General features: G+C 41.4%; 1 protein-coding gene across 1 annotated transcript; it reads right to left on the bottom strand.

Moving 5' to 3' along the window:
* Positions 1 to 3,804: 3,804 nt before the first annotated feature.
* On the bottom strand, positions 3,805 to 18,401 carry LOC308100711 (uncharacterized protein; the record flags this gene model as incomplete). The annotated part of the gene is made up of 10 exons (XM_080449779.1): positions 18,277 to 18,401; positions 18,089 to 18,194; positions 17,395 to 17,690; positions 15,712 to 15,853; positions 15,539 to 15,613; positions 14,980 to 15,150; positions 14,567 to 14,598; positions 13,206 to 13,292; positions 8,313 to 8,379; positions 3,805 to 3,812 (listed from the first exon to the last, which is right to left on the bottom strand). The coding sequence occupies exons 4-10, from the start codon at positions 15,827 to 15,829 to the stop codon at positions 3,805 to 3,807; spliced, it is 558 nt and encodes a 185-aa protein (XP_080305905.1). The 5' UTR covers positions 15,830 to 15,853; positions 17,395 to 17,690; positions 18,089 to 18,194; positions 18,277 to 18,401.
* Positions 18,402 to 19,026: the final 625 nt, after the last annotated feature.

The raw sequence follows: 19,026 nt of genomic DNA, 5'->3' as shown, positions 1-19,026 counted from the left end.
TATTTCTTGAGTTTTAAGATGATATCACGTAAGTTTTTTCCCAAAATAAAGTGTAAAGTGATGTACAAATTTACATAGAGTACAGAAGTGTCCCGTTCCATTTTAAATACTTGTATCTTGATAAAGCACAAGGACTGCAGCTCCACAATGAGGAAGGTAACTTTTCTATTTCTGAACGTGTACAGAAACAATCAATGACGGGATACGTAGGTTTCTTGTCAGATTTCAATATGAAAACTTACAGACTGGTGAGTTGTCCCTCCCTCTCAATCTCTCTGCTGCCATGGTCATTAAACTGTGCTAAAATTGTCTGTCTTACAGTTAAACCAAACGTGTTGAAAAGATTTGCTTGGGACGGTGACATTAGCTGAGATTTTTTTGAATTATAATAAAGTTATTTGCAAAGTTGCAAAGGGAAAACTTGGACACGTGTGGAGTGTCTTGGAAATTCATGAACTAACCCTGTTTTGCTTCCTATTTGAATAAATAAATTATACAGTCCTTTTGAAGAAGTATAAATGTGTATGTTATCTAACCATAACCATTTATTTTTGGCTTTAAGTCCTTTAAATCTTTGCCTGTCTGTGATTTGGTTTTGAATAATGTCACAAGGTACAATCAGCTTGACCTTTGACCCTATCCAAATCATGATAAGATGTAGGCTTGATAGAGTCATTTCATTTAATCTCTTATCTTAATTATCATAATGTGTCTAGGGTCCTTAACCTGGTTAAAATGTCCTATTAATTATGGTCTCATAACGGGCCTGTACTTTGTCATGGTAAAAGTACTCTGTACTCTCAGTCCCTCTGTCTGCCAGCCAAGGTCAAATCCAAGCTACAGGCTTTCTCTGCGGCAATCTTGTTTTGGGAACACAGTATCTGGGTGTTCTTTTCTCTACAGCTGTCTCCCTTTAGTGTCACCAAATCTCCACTGACCAGTGACAGGTCAGAGATGTCAAACCTGTTGACCCAGACATGGGGACGCTGTTGTCCAGAGATAAACTGTCACACCATCATCCTCCATCATAATCTACCATCATCTACCATCATCTGACGACGACGTAACCATCGCTCTCATCCAATCCGAGAAGTCCACCTTCACCCGGAACCTCATCGATGTCACATCCTATGATGTCATATGTTTATGTTACTGGACTCTGTTAAAGCCTCGTGCTTTCTCTGTTACTCTACGGAGAGATGGACGGCCGATGTTGCGGACCTGTGATATACTGTAACCTTCTATTGTCTCTCTGATCTGAATACAAACATGTTTCCTTATACCCTTGGTTGCCTGTCTGAGTCTGGTTTTTCCTTATTGTCTCCGTGCTACAAGTATCTGTACTTTGTGTGGGTCATAAGACAATCAAGGCCTTCTTCCACCAAGAGATGGCAAAAGCACAAGAAGCGATCCTTAACTACTCAAGCTCCTCACGCTTTGACCATGGGGCAGTCACAGCTCTCTCTGCAAAGGTCAAGCATTTTCAACACCAGCTTGACATCTGTGACACCATGTCCCAGCATTTTCAGACTGACTCTGTGGGAATAGTGGAAGATGCAGATTGCGACGACAGTGATGAGGATGATGATGAAGAAGAAGAAGAAGAAGAAGAAGAAGAAGAAGAAGAAGACGACGAAGAAGATGGTGAAGATGACTATGAGGAGGAGGGTGCGGCAAGCGTGGACATACACACACCCTTTTGCCTGTGACTGTTTGACCAAAAAGGTCTGTTTGGTGATGTCGACGCATGTTGCCACTGACTTTTCCATGTCAAGGACCCTCACAATTACGGCTGCGGACCCCCTTCTCAAAATATGTTGTTCCAGCCCAGGGACCCCCAGAAACAAAGATTAGAGTTAAATTACAGTTGTATTTTTACAAGAAATTCTTGAACACAAACTGTAGATGCACAAACTTGGCAAAGCTCAGTATTTCAGGATACAGATCACGGGTACAGGAAGCATGGCCTCCTCCATATATGGCGACTGCCAATTATCACAGACACTGAACTGAATTTTGCCAATGCCTTAGCTCTAGGCATTCCTGCAATCTGCAGGCCTCTCACAACTGATTTGTTTTACATTTGTAACCAAGCTGTATAATATCATCTTTAAGACGTTGGTAGCACCTTTTGTAAGGAATGCCTCTTCCAGGCTGTAGTCGGGGATGTACATGCCACTTCCAAAATGGTCACTGCTCTACTGTCCTCTTCAACAATAACAACATCTGGTCTATTAGCTGTGACATCTGAAAAGGCATCATTTTCATTATTGCACATGGCAGTTGAAACACAGTGCTTATATGTTTTGGCAGATGATGAAACGTATGTCCTTATGTCCTTGACTAATAAGTAAATAAGCGTGCCTACTGCCTAGCAATGTGTATTCCCCTTATATACATAGCAGCCATTCAGAATACTATTAGGGTACCACAGAGAAAGCTTGAGCCTGGTTGGAAGGACTTGTAATCTGGCTTTGACTGTAAAGGTGACTATCATCAACTGCTTGATTTTTTGAATATTGTATTGTATGAGAGACGGTGTGATCTGCAGCAGGAAGGCAAGCTAGCTTTCCACACACTCACTCACTCACACTCTCTCTCTCTCACACACACACACACACACACACACACACACACACACACACACACACACACACACACACACACACACACACACACACACACACACACACACACACACTCATACACTCATACACATACGACCTGAGAACCAGATCTTGCAGAAGTGATATTATATATATGTTAAAATGACATGGATGCTTTCCCGGGTTGAATGTAAGTGTTATGTAAATAAATGGTGCCTATTTGAAGGAACAAGTGCTTGTGTGTGTGTGTGATCTTTCAGTTTAAAACATGTTCTGTTTTTCAAACTGCTATTTAAGAATTAAATCAAGGTGAAAGTTTGACAATTGTGTGGCCTTGTATGATTCAGTGGAGGGGACTCATTTTAGCAGTATAAAAGTGCTCCTTTCCATGTGCAAATGTATACAATTCCACAACCCATGGTGTAGAGATTATGAGAAATGAGGCCATTCAATTGAGGCCAATTACTTGGTGAATTTCTGAGCTAGCTTGCAGCATTGAAACATACTTAACACAACATGTTAAAATGGTCAAATCTGGCCTGATAAAGATTACTGCTGAGGGTACAATAAACTGTAAATAGGTTTGAACCTTTGACTATTGGGGCATATGTGGGCCCTGCTTTTCGATCATGAGGTTTGTCTATAAAGTGCAAGACAAAATATGGGTAATTTGTTCAAAGCAACATGACTGATATAAGTTAAAAGTCCCCTATAGTTCAGTTATAGTATAGCCTGCAATATGTCAACCACTGCTGACTGGGCTAGGGGATTCATTCATAAAGTAGCAGCAAGTGGCTACCCATATGCAAAGTACTGTAACAGTAGGCGATGATAGGCAGTGTTGAGTGTAACTCATTAGAAAAGTAGCATATTACATAGCATTAACTCAGTAATATCGTTTATTACCAATATCATGTCAGTAATATACCATGACTTCACCGTTCTGATTTCACTTTGGAATTCTTAGTCGGGGACAGTGCTCTCACATTAGCCTTGCTGGATTAAGAGCTCATGCTGTGTCCTGCATGCACTGACTCTGAGGTCAGTATTTCAAAGCAGAAGCTATTTACTATATCCAGACATATACTGTATGTTACTATCCAGGTTGACACCTTTCCAATTCGTTTTTCTGTTCAACAACCAAGTTTTAATTTCAATATTTCATGGAGACAGCCTTGGCTGAGGCTTATACTGTAGCTTACTTGCCTGAAAGAGAAAGAAGCAAGCACTCATCAGAGAGTATTCAAGTCTTATCCCCCCAGCAGCAGCTCATACAACTGACGTTTTGGCCCAACTGTAGGTTACTGATCATATAACAGATATAGGCTATCACAACAACCAAACACAATCTGAACTATTTGATGATGCATCTGCATCAGTCCAAAGAGACAGTCAATTATGTAGGCTATATGTATATATATGAATGCTACTTTCTTTCAAAGGATTTCAATGGAAGTTGAGTTCATGCATGCCAGTAGGCCTATACCTTCAAGTCCATATTTTGATGTAGTACACATTGCACATTATGTGTAATAATACTGTAATAAACCACATTTAAATGTCATAATTTGGTGTCTTATAACTAGATCGGGAAAAATACATTAATCCACGTTCAGTGGCTTACAACAGGCACTGCGCGTAGCGTAGGGCACCACGTTCAAGAGGGGTAAAATGATCCAAGCCGATCATCACCAATCTCCTATTCAAATGAGTTGTTAATGATAATCATAGATTGTGACTGCTATACATAGTACCGTTATCTAAATGTAATATGAATAAGTAGACCTACCGTATAACTTACAATAGGCACCATACAACCTGCCAATATAACAAAGAGTCTGTCTGCTCAGATCAAATATTGAATGAATGATGGTGCGCCGTGTGTCTGTGCGTGCGTGTCATTAGGCATGTTTGTATTATGTGTATATGTGTGTTAGTAGACACAGCCTTGATCTCCAGGCTTTTATTTTCCTTCGTGTTTTGCTCCAAAATAGTACACACACACACACACACACACACACACACACACACACACACACACACACACACACACACACACACACACACACACACACACAAACACACACTGTATGGATAATTAATGGGTTGTTCTGATCTTGTAAATAACTACAAGAAATGTATAGCATCGCATAGCCTTGTTTAACTGTGAAACATTAAATGTTGAGTTAGAACAGGAAGTTCATGCAGACATTATAGGAGTAAAAGTTAGGAGTTATGATGCGTTCGTATATGCGCATCGGGAGCGCACTCATGTATTGGGTTGTATTGGACTCAGTGCGTTATCTAACGCACCCAAAATAAGAGTGATTATATTTTAAATTATACAAAACAGCATTACTTTGCCTTCCACAATAGCCTAAATCAGATACATTTCGTTATAATTGTGAGACAAATCAAAAAAATATATGCCTATAATACATATATATATATATATATATATATATATATATATATATATATATATATATATATATATATATATATATATATATATATAATGTTTACAATAGGCAAAGCAACACTCCAATTGTCAAAACAACTAAATATTTTCCAAAAGTTTCCAAATGGTAGCCATTCTTTAGACAGTCAAATTAATTCGATTTAAAAAATGTCAAACATCTAAGACTTGTGCGCAAATAAATCCTGAATGCAAAGGCTATTATACAACTAACTCTTCCTAATAATTCTGCTAAACACCGCAATATTAATTGGATACAAAATGAAAGAAACCAAAATTTCGCATTGCCATTGCCTAATGCCTACTGTATAAAGCAATTTAAATGATTGAATATTCGGCTCATAAACCGAACATGCATAGCGCAATCAAACATCAATGCCATTTATAATGATAATTTATAAGTGCTCAATCTACTTCAAATGTTAGCCGTCACAAAACCTTCAGGCAGTTATTAGCTAAATAAAAAATCATTACATTTAATTGAGCATATATATTTTCAATAAACCCATATTATAAAAATATCTTTATGGACACATCTGATAACAAGGAGGACATGAACAGGCCTAATGCACACACACCGAAGATATGGAAAGGATAGGTAATGTGGTGATATGAGACTGGATATGAACTTAATGTTGGATAATGGTGGTATAACACTGGATATAATGCATATGATGTTAGATTTACAATGTGGGAATATGGTGATGCAGAAAAAAAGTAATTTTCTTGGTTTTTTTTTTTTTTTTATACTTTATTGAGTCCAAACATGTTAACAATAAATGATTCAGTTTACTTCCATAATAGTAATAATACATTTCACATGTTTTATGTCTCTGTTATCAACAGACATTTCGACCCATTATTTTTTCTTTTTCTTTTTTTTTTTTGCATGTAAAACCCCTTCACCTACATTACATACATAAAGTAAATAAAAAGGATAAACTATATAAAGACATTTCAATAGAAATCATTATTTCATCCATGCATCCTCGTAAACCTCCTGTATAAGGAGGCATAAGCAACAAACTTGACACCAAGAAATGAAACAATAAAGAAATAAAACACAAAATAAAATAAAAAGGGGGGGGGGGGTGAGGTGGGGGAGTTAGGCTTTGTTGTGTCATTTTGGTAAAATATCTTCCATTTCTTTTGTTTCATTTTTAGTTCTGAATACTTGGGTGGTTAAAATAAATAGAAATATTCCAAAGAAATAATAATAATTTTAGTCATTAAGGTTAAATAATCAAATCATGTTTATTTGTAAGAAGCCCATCTCTTTTCAAACAACCTGTCCTTTCCATTAATTTTATACGTCACCTTCTCCATGAAATAAATATCTTCCACTTTTTCCATCCATCTGACTACACTAGGTAGTTCCAGACCTTTCCAACATCTAGTTATTTGTTTGAGGGCTGTAATTCTCAAAATCCAAAAGAGATATAGTTCTTCCCTCTGTAGACTTTTGGGACGTGTTCCCAAGAGTATATTGTGATTTTCTAAATTAACAGCTCTTCCAAATATTTGTTCTATGATTTGTAAAACTTTGGACCAAAAGTGTTGTATTTTGGGGCATGTAAGGAAAATATGGGTATGGTCCGCCCCATTCTCCCCACATCCCCTCCAACAACTAGAGTTTAATGTGTACTTGGATATCGATAGAGGCGTTTGGAAATACCTTATATTCATCTTCCAGGCGTATTCCTGCCAAAAAGGCGATCTTATATGATTAAAAATGTCTTTAAAACTCTGATTCCACTCACTTCCTTGTATGGTTATTTTCAGTTCTTTATCCCATTTGTCCTTTATATGATCTAGATCTTCAATTTTGTTTTCCTGAAAAATTTTATAGACTTGTCCAATTGTGTTTTTGTAATCATGTCTTTGATGGGATTTTACTATATATCTTAGGAGAGGGTGAAGGTCTCCAAGAGTTCTAATTTTGAGCTTCTCTTTTAAGTAGCTCCTCACTTGCAAATATCGATAAAAATGATGACTTGGAAGATCATATTGATCTGCTAAATTTTCAAAAGAGACCAGCCCTTCTTCATTATACATTTGATAGAATCTTCTGAGACCTTTCCCTTCCCATATCTTAAAAACATGATCAATGCTATTTGGAGTGAAATCTGAGTCACATGACATTTCTCTCATACAGGTAATTTCTTGTTCTTTAACTTTACTTATTTTAAAATAAATTTTTCTTGGTTTTAAAGGCTGCATTACAATAGTGATGTCAAAATACTAGACGGTTCCATTTCCCCACTTTGTCTTTATATACCCAATGGTGCTTTATTTAAATCTCATTAGCACTCTTAGAAATCGGTCCCCATTACGCAAATAGTGGACTACGTTGTGTTCTAGTGACAGAATTGTCAACTGATAATTAGAATCACAATGTAGTCAACAATAAAATACCCACAATTTTAAGTGAACAGAGTATCTACACATTTGCTCATATAGACAATAGAAAGAAGAAGAGTGAGGTAGTGTCTGAATCCTTGCCCATATAATTCACTATATTAACACAACATGAGAAATAGTGTCTGAAGAGTATTCCAAACACGGTGTCGATATTTTGTGAAAGAAATAGACATGGAAGGAAACCATTTGCATGTTGATTGCAATCTTGTTTAATTCAAACGATTTTAAACAGCAGGACTCTTAATATATATGCTCAATAACTCGCACGCACGCACACACACGCACACACACACACACACACACACACACGCACATCAGATAACATTCACTGTATGCATGTCACTTTTTAGATATTAGGTATGACTAGTCATAATACAGCTGGCTGTCATTTTCACACACCCAATAATCTTTTATTGCAATGGCAGAGAAAATGGGCATAATACCAATTCCAAACCATACCAAGAAACCAAACTGTTTTGAACGTGTGCACCATATTCCAAAGAGGCCCGAAAACAGCCTCGGGTAGGAGGGTCTCTCTTTGATCAGAAACTGATTTTTAACTAAAGTTCTCTTTTTACAAGATCCTCATCGTTCCAATGCAGGTCAATGGTCTAACTGAGATCTTACAGTCCAGACACTTTTGAACAACACAGCTTAATAGCATTGCGGCTTTAGGATCAACTTAATCCCATTCGCTGGCAAAGGAACAAAGATGATTTCACGGTCCAGGTGCCTTTGGGAAGCCATGCCTGGTGTTGTGGGCTCCCATTGTCAATTATTCAACAAATGCAGAAACGACGTCTGACCAAGGTCTTCCCACGAGTCCAGGTTGATGGTGCTGGTGATGCTGGTAGAGTTGCAGGGGAGGGGTTCCTGTAAGTAAAGATGTATTTTACAAACGCATTATATACCGTTTATATATACATATTCATTGGCATCCGTCAGTCTCGAGAGACTATGGAGTCGCGCTCTGGATGGGGATTGTACTACTTTTGGTGCAGTGTCGGGTGTGGCTGAATTAAGCAATATTACACTCGAGGGTGTGCTTTACCGTCATTATACCGCCAATAATGTAGGTAAAGCACACCCTCGAGTGTAATATTGCGATTATACAACAGTTACCAACAAAACACATCCAAATGTATGCATATTGTGGGGCAATTTAGAACAGTTTATTTGACTGACACATTAAATAGTCCCTGTAGCAGCGAGGCACCGTCTCATCAACACAGCTGATTCCAGTAGGCTATATGCTCCGTCGTACGACCGTGTCACGTGGCCAAAATAACTGATCTACAAGCTGACAACGCGCCGCGATGGCGACGCGTTGTGAACTTGTAGATCGGCTATTTTCGCCGTGCGATAAGTCAAAATTAACAACATAGTTCATTTTGCATAGCTGTTTGTTCTCCGGTGGCGGCGGTGGGTCAGGCTACTGTCCGTTTGTTTTCCTACCGTGGGACAGCGTGACGTCACAGCACAGCAGTGCGGAGTGATGTGCGGAGTGATTTATTAATGTGATTAGGCCCGTGATTAGGCCCGTGCTTCCTTGACCGGAAGCGCCATGAAAGACGGCCGCATTCGTACGAGCTCCGTAGCATCGCAACGTTTTTCCATCTTTTTAGTATTTTTTAGCCTTCTCTTTTTTCCCTACACCGTCGCGTGTCTAAGGAGTTATGACAGACAAGCACTTATGGACATCAGCACAGCGATTACACACAGAATTCCGGACTTTTTTGCCGAAAACCTCCCGCTCGGCTGGGTGGGGGGTGGGGTACCCTTTGTTCCGGCCGGATCAACAACATACCCCCGTCGAAAAAGACCGTGGCGGCGAGGCACTAGAGCGGGTCTTCTCGTAAGAACAACAAAACGTGGATATAAACCTGCACTGCCTTCAATCCTGCTAGCGAACGTTAGATCTCTGTGTGAATCAAGAACAGTGACCACTATGGACGACTTACTGGCGCGCGTTAAATACAACGCAGAGACGAGGAGGACCTGTATTGTTGTGCTAACAGAGACGTGGCTAACGGAGTTAGCATCTGATTCTTCTATCACTCCTCCTGGCTTCACCGCGTATAGGAAAGACAGAGACCCTGTACTGAGCGGTAAGCAACGTGGGGGGGGAGTTTGTGCCTTGATCAACAACAACTGGTGCAAAGATGTTAAAATCCTAGACAGTCACTGCTCACCAGACCTTGAACTTTTAATCATAGCCTGCCGTCCTTTCTACCTACCACGCGACTTCAGCATCGTGATTGTAGCCGTTGTTTACATTCATCCTGGAGCTAATAAGGACACAGCTATGAGGGAATTACACCAGGCGATCAGTGCACAAGAAAATCGCCACCCGGACTGCGCAGTCATCTGCCTAGGCGACTTCAACCGGACAGACTTAAAAAAGGTCTTTCCCAAATTCCACCAGCATGTCGCCTGCAGTACCCGTGGTGACAATATTCTTGACCACTGCTACACGCCCTTCAAGGATGGATACAAAGCTCTCCGCCGCCCACCGCTAGGAAGCTCTGACCACGACGCCATCCAGCTGCTACCTGCCTACAAACAGAGGCTAAAAAGGGAGCCGGTCGTTGAGAAGGAAATCCGAATCTGGTCTGAGGACACAGACGCTATGCTACAATCCTGCTTCTACCAGACTGACTGGGGGATGTTTAAGAACGCCGCTGGGAATAACATCAACGAACTCTCAGACTCAGTCACTGGCTTTATCAGCAAGTGCATAGATGACATAGTCCCAAAAAAGACAGTTCGGATCTATCCCAATCAGAAACCATGGATGGACAGCGGAGTACGCGCACATCTGCATGAACGGGACGCTGGTTTCAAATCTGGCGACGTGGAAACGCGCAACACGACGCGCGCGGCCCTAAACAGCGCCATCAGGAAGGCGAAAAAGGCCTACACAAAAAAGATGCAAGACAAACTCAGCAGTGGCGACATCAGGAGCACATGGCAGGCAGTACACACCTTGACAGACTGCAAAACAAGAACCAGAAGCGAGGTGAACCCGCCTGCCTCCCTCCCCAACGAACTGAACACTTTCTACGGCCGGTTTGAGATCAGCTCCAACCGCGGCAGCCAAGCGGGGCCATCAGCAGCACCAGCAGAGGAGAACCCTCCTCTAACCATCTCGGAGAGAGAAGTGCGTACAGCCTTCACACGGGTCAACATCCACAAGGCAGCCGGACCTGATGGGATTCCAGGCCGGGTCCTTAAGACATGTGCAGACCAGCTGGCGGGTGTCTTCGCTGACATCTTTAACCTCTCCCTCTCCCTGGCTGTGGTCCCTGCAGGGTTCAAAATGTCAACCATTGTGCCCATTCCCAAAAAGGCCAAAGTGACATGCCTGAACGACTGGAGACCTGTTGCTCTCACCCCGATCGTCAGCAAGTGTTTCGAGAAACTGGTGAGGGAATACATCAGCTCCACGCTACCTGCCTCGCTGGATCCGTGGCAGTATGCATACCGCAAAAACAGATCCACCGACGACGCTATTGCCATGGCTCTCCACACCGTCCTCTCGCACATGGACAACAAGCTGCTGAAGGACAAATATGTACGTATGCTGTTCGTGGACTACAGCTCAGCATTCAACACCATTGTCCCAGCAATACTTGACAAAAAGCTCAGACACCTAGGGCTACACCCAAGCATGTGCGACTGGATACAGGACTTCCTGTCCAACCGACATCAGGTGGTGAGAATGGGCAGCATCACATCCGACCCCCTGACCCTCAACACCGGAGCACCCCAGGGATGCGTGCTGAGCCCTCTCCTCTACTCCCTGTACACGTATGACTGCATAGCCACACATGTCTCCAACACCATCATAAAGTACGCGGACGACACGACAGTGATAGGCCGAATCGTCAACAACGACGAGTCTGACTACAGAGAGGAGATCAAATCACTGGCACACTGGTGCCGTGAGAACAACCTCTCTCTTAACGTCGACAAGACCAAAGAACTGATCGTGGACTTCAGGAGGCCGCGGAGAGACCATGCGCCCATCCTCATCGACGGTGCTGCAGTGGAAAGGGTCAGCGAGTTCAAGTTCCTCGGAGTACACATCGAGGAGGACCTCAAATGGGAGACGCACTCCACACACGTGAGGAAAAAGGCTCAGCAGCGACTGTACTGGCTCCGCCGCCTGAAGAAGCTCGGAGTAGGACGTCGCATCCTCAGGCTGTACTACAACAGTTCTGTCGAAGGCATCCTAACAGGCTGTGTCACGGCCTGGTACGGGAACTGCACTGCCCGAGAAAAGGTCAGCCTACAACGAGTAGTGCGATCGGCAGAGCGGATAATGGGAATCGAGCTCCCAGCGCTCCAGGAACTGTACAAAAAGCGGTGCGTGGTCAAAGCCAAGCGCATCATCAAGGACAAGCACCACCCAAGTCATAGACTGTTCAACCCCCTACAACGACCGCGACCGGGCAAGGGGCTCTACCGCAGTATCAAGAGTTCCACCACCAGATTTTGGTGTAGTTTCAATCCAGCCGCTGTCAGAATGCTGAATGGGGCATAAGCCTGGATGAGTTCAGCAGCCTGACAGCAGGCGGCGCAGACTTTTCTGGCTCTTCCTGAACACACCTGTGGATTATACCAGGGACAATGACTTGGACTTTAGCCCCCCCTCGGACACACCTGTGGACTACACCAGGTACAAAATGACTTTTTGTTGCACTCCCTCATGGAGCTACATGCGGATTATACTAGGGTCAGTCCACTCTAGGTGGACACGCACTGACCTTTTGCACCTTAATCCCTTGTATAACGCACTGACTTTTTTTGGGTCTTTTTATTGTGCTCCTTAAGCACCTTAACGTCCTTTGTCTATCATGCACAGTATAAGTATAACATGCACAGTACAATACATTGCTGCTATGCTCAGGCACCTTAGTTTAGTTTTTTTAGTTTTATTTATTATCTCAGGTAATTTGTAAATATGTAGATAACTTGTCTGGCCTTCTGTTGCTCTCTTGTTTTTGATCTCCTTCCCACCTGCCCCCCACCCTCTTCTTCTCCCCCCCCCCTCTTCTTTCTATGGAAACTAACGTTGCGATGGGAACGATGTACAAAAAAGAATTTCACCCACTTTTTTACCTTGTAAACCTGTGATGTGACAATAAAACTGATTCTGATTCTGATTCTGATTCTGATTCTGCTATCATACTGGTTTGAAGCACGGCTAGATAGCTATTTCAACCAATCAGATTGCTTGGTCGGAACTACCTGTTGTATAATAGACCTTAGATTTGCATTCCCTTCGGCACTGCACACAGGTGTAGATCTATCTATATATTGAGAGACACACGCACACAACTTAAATGATGATGACTGACCTGTGCAGTTTGTAGAGGCGCAGTTTCCCACGTGCCCATGGAATGAGAGGATGTGGAGGGAAGGGGCTCCTATAAGTATACAAGGATTCAGGATTACCTCTTTGAATGTTGCTTTTCCTTTCTTTGACAGGACTTTAGTTAACCTTGGTTGCCATACTTAGGTCCAATATTTTTTGGGGAATAACCAATAAATAAATGTTTATGAATACACTGTTATTTATGACAGTGAGTGAATACCATGAGGTTTATTGTCAGATGTGGAGGAAGTCAGACATTTCTCTTAATGCTTATACACGCTAATACATGGGCTTCTATGCACACACACAGATGACTGACCTGTACTGTCTGTTGAGGCATGCTTAAATCCAAGATGTCCTCCTGGTCCATGTCCTCCTGGTCCATGTCCTCCTGGTCCATTGAGATCTGTGGAATAAAAAGACACCAGCAACACAGTAGTGCATTCAAAAAGCTTTCTGTATAAAAAGAAAAAAGCACCAATCTCACATTTTCAGTGTTTAACAGTGGGGCAAAGCTTGCTTGTGTTTCTTGCAAATACATGTCTGCTACACCATGGACAGGTTTTCCTGTCTGCTATAATATCCTAGTTTTGTCGGATCGGAAGCTGAACCCTGACCCACTCCTCGACTCTGCATGACTTGCCTTTCCTTTCCCATAATCCCACAATGTTTCCTGAACATGCCCAGGGACACATTAGCACATCATGAACACTATACATTCATGAACTCAACAGCACCAAACTACATGACCTCATACACACCTCATACTAAGGACCGTAATGGAAACAAGCTGTAAGCTTTTTAGCATTGCCCTTTTGATTATGGAGGGCCAGATGTACAGTATGTTACATGAGACATGTTTTTTTTCATGATCAATAAAGATATTAATCAATCACCATACCACACAAAGCGAGCCACTCCCCCTACCCACCCTAAAGTTCCAACTTGATTAGGATATCAACCACCAAATATCTTGAGAAAATTAACAGGGAATTCCTTTCTAGTGCAAGAGACGTCTCTTGAGCTCTAGACTATAGAATTTCCCCCATGGGGCTGAAGAGGTTCCTATAATTCACTAGCCTGATATTCAGACAGTCATTTCATAAACTCCTTTCCACTTCTTCACAAGGTGACAATTCCACAACTGTTGAGTGGGTGTGGCTTCGAAGGTCTGGAGCTTGGCTAATAATGCACACTATGAGGTCACACATCTGTTATTCACTAGAGACCAAAGCCTAACCGAAAAATAGAGATCACAATACACTTTGGTGTGTGTTTCCAGAATGTGTTGAGTGAGAGGTTGCTCATTTTCTGACCTGACAACACTGAATAGGCTACTAGTGTGTGAGTGTGTGTGTGTGTGTGTGTGTGTGTGTGTGTGTGTGTGTGTGTGTGTGTGTGTGTGTGTGTGTGTGTGTGTGTGTGTGTGTGTGTGGAGGGGGGGTAAAATTGTATCTTGATTAGAGGTCTAGAGAGAGGGACTGTGTGTGACTTGTTTCTTTCTCACCCTCCACTGGGTCCTTTGTGTGATTCACGAATGCATGAAAATGAAATGCACCCTTAATCATGGGTAAATGTCACATTTGCAAAGTCATAGGAGAATGTGCAGATTAAACTGTTAACATGTATACACAAAATCACCGTTTTGCCACATTCATTGTTAGAACAGCTGATGCTTACCACATTTTGTCCAACCACCTCTGGTGCAGCTTCTAGATTAGGTAAAGAGAGAAAAAAAACATTGTCATCTCTGTATACAGTACAGACTACGGTTATTCAGTTAGACCAATCTTTACTCATTTGTGGAGGGTAGAGTAAACAAAAACAGTACTCAAGTAAAAATACAGTTACTTCACATTAATTACTCAAGTGGAAGATAATAGCCCGGTCCTTTAAAACTGGGAGCAAAGGATTTCACGGTTGAGTGCTGTCACAGCCAGTTGTTGACGCTCCATGTAAGCAGTCAGGAAACCAGCCAAGGTTAGCTTTAGCCTTGCTCTAGCCAGGGAAGCCATTTTTAGCAGTTAACTGATAACAATGCATTTTGGGGCGTATGACTATGGAAATTCCTGCAGTAATGCGTTACTACCCACCTTCATCAATGTGGACAGTGATTGAGTCACTGCTGTCCAGGATCTCCCTCAGTTGCTTTGCGCCGTGTGCTGATGGCTTTTTGAAGGGGTGAGGGAGGCCAGAAACCCTGATGTTCCTTGTTCTCTTCAACACTGCTTCGTATGGGAAGCGCCCCTTTCCTCCTGCTTCTCCTAAGAACAAGAACACAGCAAGACATTATGTTGGGGATGGCATTCTCTGCTGAATCTGACTGGATTCCTTGATTATTATTTTTTTTACAATTATATGTTGACCATCTCAAAGAGTGACCAAGCATCTCTTTGGAGCCCTCTTTAGCCTTTATTAAGTCTGTGGCATGCTACAGCACAACAAATGTACAAAATTCTGAAAGTACTATACATTATGCATTTTTAAATACAGTATACATACAATTTAGACATTTAGCAGACACTCTTAATCCAGAGCGACTTACCGTAAGCATTATCATGCATTATCATGATTATGATGAGTGGATCAGGAATAAGGGTAGATATACATTTTGATGCAATGTTAATTTTGTACCGTAAATGACAAACATACCATACTTTTTGTTGAACAGGTCCTGGACTTTCTTCAAAAGGTCCCGTTTTACTGTTGCCGGGTTCTGCTTTTCCCCTATAAGAAATAATACATTACACCCTGTGGCAAAGATCACATCAACATACTGTAATTTACTTAATTCAAAACTGTGTACTTGTTAAGGATAACATTACCTTCAAATAGCTGTGTGAACCCAATCATTGATTGATTCATGTACACCTCAACCCTTTCCGTGCACAGCATGCTCTGGGTTTTGGTGGATGGGTCATTAACCATAACCCCAACATCCATCCCCTCTTTCTCAAGCAGTGTCACCTATTAACACACATTTAAAAAAAAAGCAGACATAAAAGAGGCATTTGTGTTACTGACTTACAGGTAGTTGATTGTTTGTCATTTAATTTAGACACGTGGCTGCTGCACTGCAGCATGAGGGTGGCTTTTGTTAAGAATAAAGTACAAACAAATAAAACATTTAAACAACAAAATCCCCCACACAATGCAGCAGTACCTTGGACAAACAAAAAAACTAACTGTACAGTGTAAATCAATGACAAACATATTTCTTTGTATGATTTGACATTAACACAATGTTATTACATACCACTTGAACAATTTGAAAATTTTCAGCCATAAATGTGAGTTTTAGGGCTCAGCCACACCAAAACATTGTGTCCAATACCTGCATCTCTTTAGACACTACGGACTGCCCATCTACTATATCTGTTTTTAAGCATTTTGCAATGACAAGGGTCCGTTTACTGGATAGGTCTGAGGCATCAGATCTGTGTCCATTTTGATGGACATTTAGGAGAGTATTAACTTTATAGAACTGAATACTGAGCTTTGCACTCACCATGAGTGCAAAGCTGTTGTTTCTGCAAATGTGCCATTAGGGACCCACAGACAGCAATAGTCGCTTACTTACTCTATGTCCATTTTGTGATCAATCATCATCTTAGACTGAAAGTGTTACCATTTATACTTTAAGTGTAGGACTGTGAAGACCATTTCAAAATAACCTCAAATATAAAACTGTAAATATATAGTACCTTTTTTAGAAGGATAACCCCCTTGAGATGCACCATCTCATTTTCGAGGGGGTCCGTAGCACAAATGAACAGGACATACAATATACAAACAATACAACAAGTACATTCATGCCAACAGACAAGACAAGACAAGAGCTCTCCCAAAGCTAGCCACTCCCACCCCACCGGTTCAACCCCAAGTAACACAATTCATATGGAGACAAAACCCATAATACAGATACAGACATGCACATGCAGTAACATGCAGAAGCATGCTCAATCAGAGTACAGGCATTGAGCAAAACAGTATATACATGCACATGCACCTTAGAAAATAAATATGGTCCCAAGTTTATGGTTAGTGTCTACATCCTGTTACCCAGAAGGACGTCGCATAAAATGCATTAAGCACCCTGTCAATTATTTACGATACATGTTAAGTATATGGTTAGGTTTCAATTATCATGAAAAAACTAAGCAGCATTCTCTGCTCTGACTTCAATCTTTGTATTGTGTTAAAGGAGGGGCCATGCTAAGTCTCTCCAAGATGTCATAGACACTTCGCTTAAGGTCCAGCTAAGACATCCTGATCACAGAAATGGTGAAAAAGACCGAAACATTTTTGAGATTGTGCTTTGTTTGTACATGTTATACATGTTTTCAGCAACTGATTTATAAACAAATCTCGGAATTTGGGACTTCAATCATTCACACGATTTAAAAAGTAAAATAAAACAATACATGTACAACCGTCCTTCTGGCTATGGGCTTTAGACACTACCAAGTTTATATAAACATGGGCCAACTAATAAATAAAAGTGTTACCGAAAGAGCAGATCAAGATCGCCAACTGCGGATCTTATGGACAGCTCAACATCAAAGCCCCGGAACATGGGGACACTGGAACTCCAGAACATGAGGCCATCTGAACAGATGCCGAACACCTTAACCATTACATCCAACCTGAATTTTAAGCTGCTTGAGCAGCCTCTTCCTCCGTAGCAGCTTGCTCTCCTCGCTGCCTCCACCAACTATGCTATCTGTTCTCGCCCTCTCCCTGTACTTCGCCTTCTCCTCCTCTGGCATGACTGCCCAAGCAGCACCAGCATGTTCAATGTCCCCTAATGAAAAAAGGATCATGCAGCATTATTATTAGAGGGCATCACTCTGTTGACAGCCTAAGGAACTTACAGGGATATTTCACTTTCAAAAGGCTTTTGTGAGCCCCCCAGACAGTTTTTAAGTTGCTTGATTCAGTATTTTGATATTTGATATTAATTTTATCAGACACACCCCCTTCCTATACAAACCCATCATAACTTCAAACTCCATTTTTAACATGTTACATTCATCAAAAACACTCATCCTTGGTTCTGGTGACTCATCCTGCCCTCCTAATACGTGAGGGGGCTGTGTTTTTTTGATTAATTTTTCATTTATTGTATTATTATTTTGCTATATCTAATTTTTTTAATTTTCTAAATAATGATTTAGCAGTACATAACATGACAGAATATACCTGTTTTCATGTGGTCACTGCAGAAGATGTTGTACCCCGAAAGGTTTCTAAATCCCATGCCCGGCGTCTTCTTCACAGGATTCCGTAATTTGTTTGCCACCCAGTTCTAGAGTTGAAAAAGCAAAGTTTATGGCTATATGAAAAGCTCTTAAGTGTCCACAGTTCCCACACCTAATTTACTTTGTTACCTTAACAGTTTTCTCTGGGAGTCCAGCAGCCACAGCAGCAGGGGTGATGAGTGCTGACCTCTTTGAGGTCATACCCTTGTCATAAAATGACATGAGGATCTCGGTTGTTTCAGGCTGGATTTGAGACATCTGTGAGCACATACAAATCAAATACTTAGTAGTTTTTCACACGTAAAGGGGACATTACACCAAATGAAGAATATGGGCATTTTTACATAGTATATGTAACCCGGTGGATGTTTTATATGGTGGAACTGTGTTTTATTTTATCTCATGTGCTGATGCTTTTATTTTGAAAGGTATCTGTCTGTATTTTGGGGCAAAGCTGAGAAGCATACAAATTAATGATGTCATTATTAGTGCAATGATTACTTATCTTGATGTGTGATTGATAGATGTGGGGATTGGGTGGTTTCAGGGGCCAGGTTGAGTGAATGGACAGGTGAATGGGATTCCCAATCAAAGAGAGATGAGTGAGTGACAGGTGTCCAGGGTTCCCAATCAAGCGAGAGGAGGAGAAGGAGACAGGAGCACAGAAGCTGTGTCAGTTTGCTGTGTGATCCAAAGTTTGTCATATTATATGATTTTATAAGTTTAACTGAAATTTCTGTGTGTGTCTGCACGACAACTACAGTGAAGTTGCAGTAATTATTTGTGGAAGTGGACTGAACGTCAGAAAGACGTTTAAACCAGGATATTCTACAAGTGAAGTGATTCAGTGCTGCTTGCTAAACCAGCGAGGGCTAAAGG

This window comes from Gymnoscopelus braueri, assembly GCF_963280865.1.
Source record: "Gymnoscopelus braueri genome assembly, chromosome: 14".
Classification (NCBI taxonomy): Eukaryota; Metazoa; Chordata; class Actinopteri; order Myctophiformes; family Myctophidae; genus Gymnoscopelus; species Gymnoscopelus braueri.
Note: the sequence above shows the minus strand (reverse complement) of the source record. Positions and strands in the feature narration are given on the sequence as shown.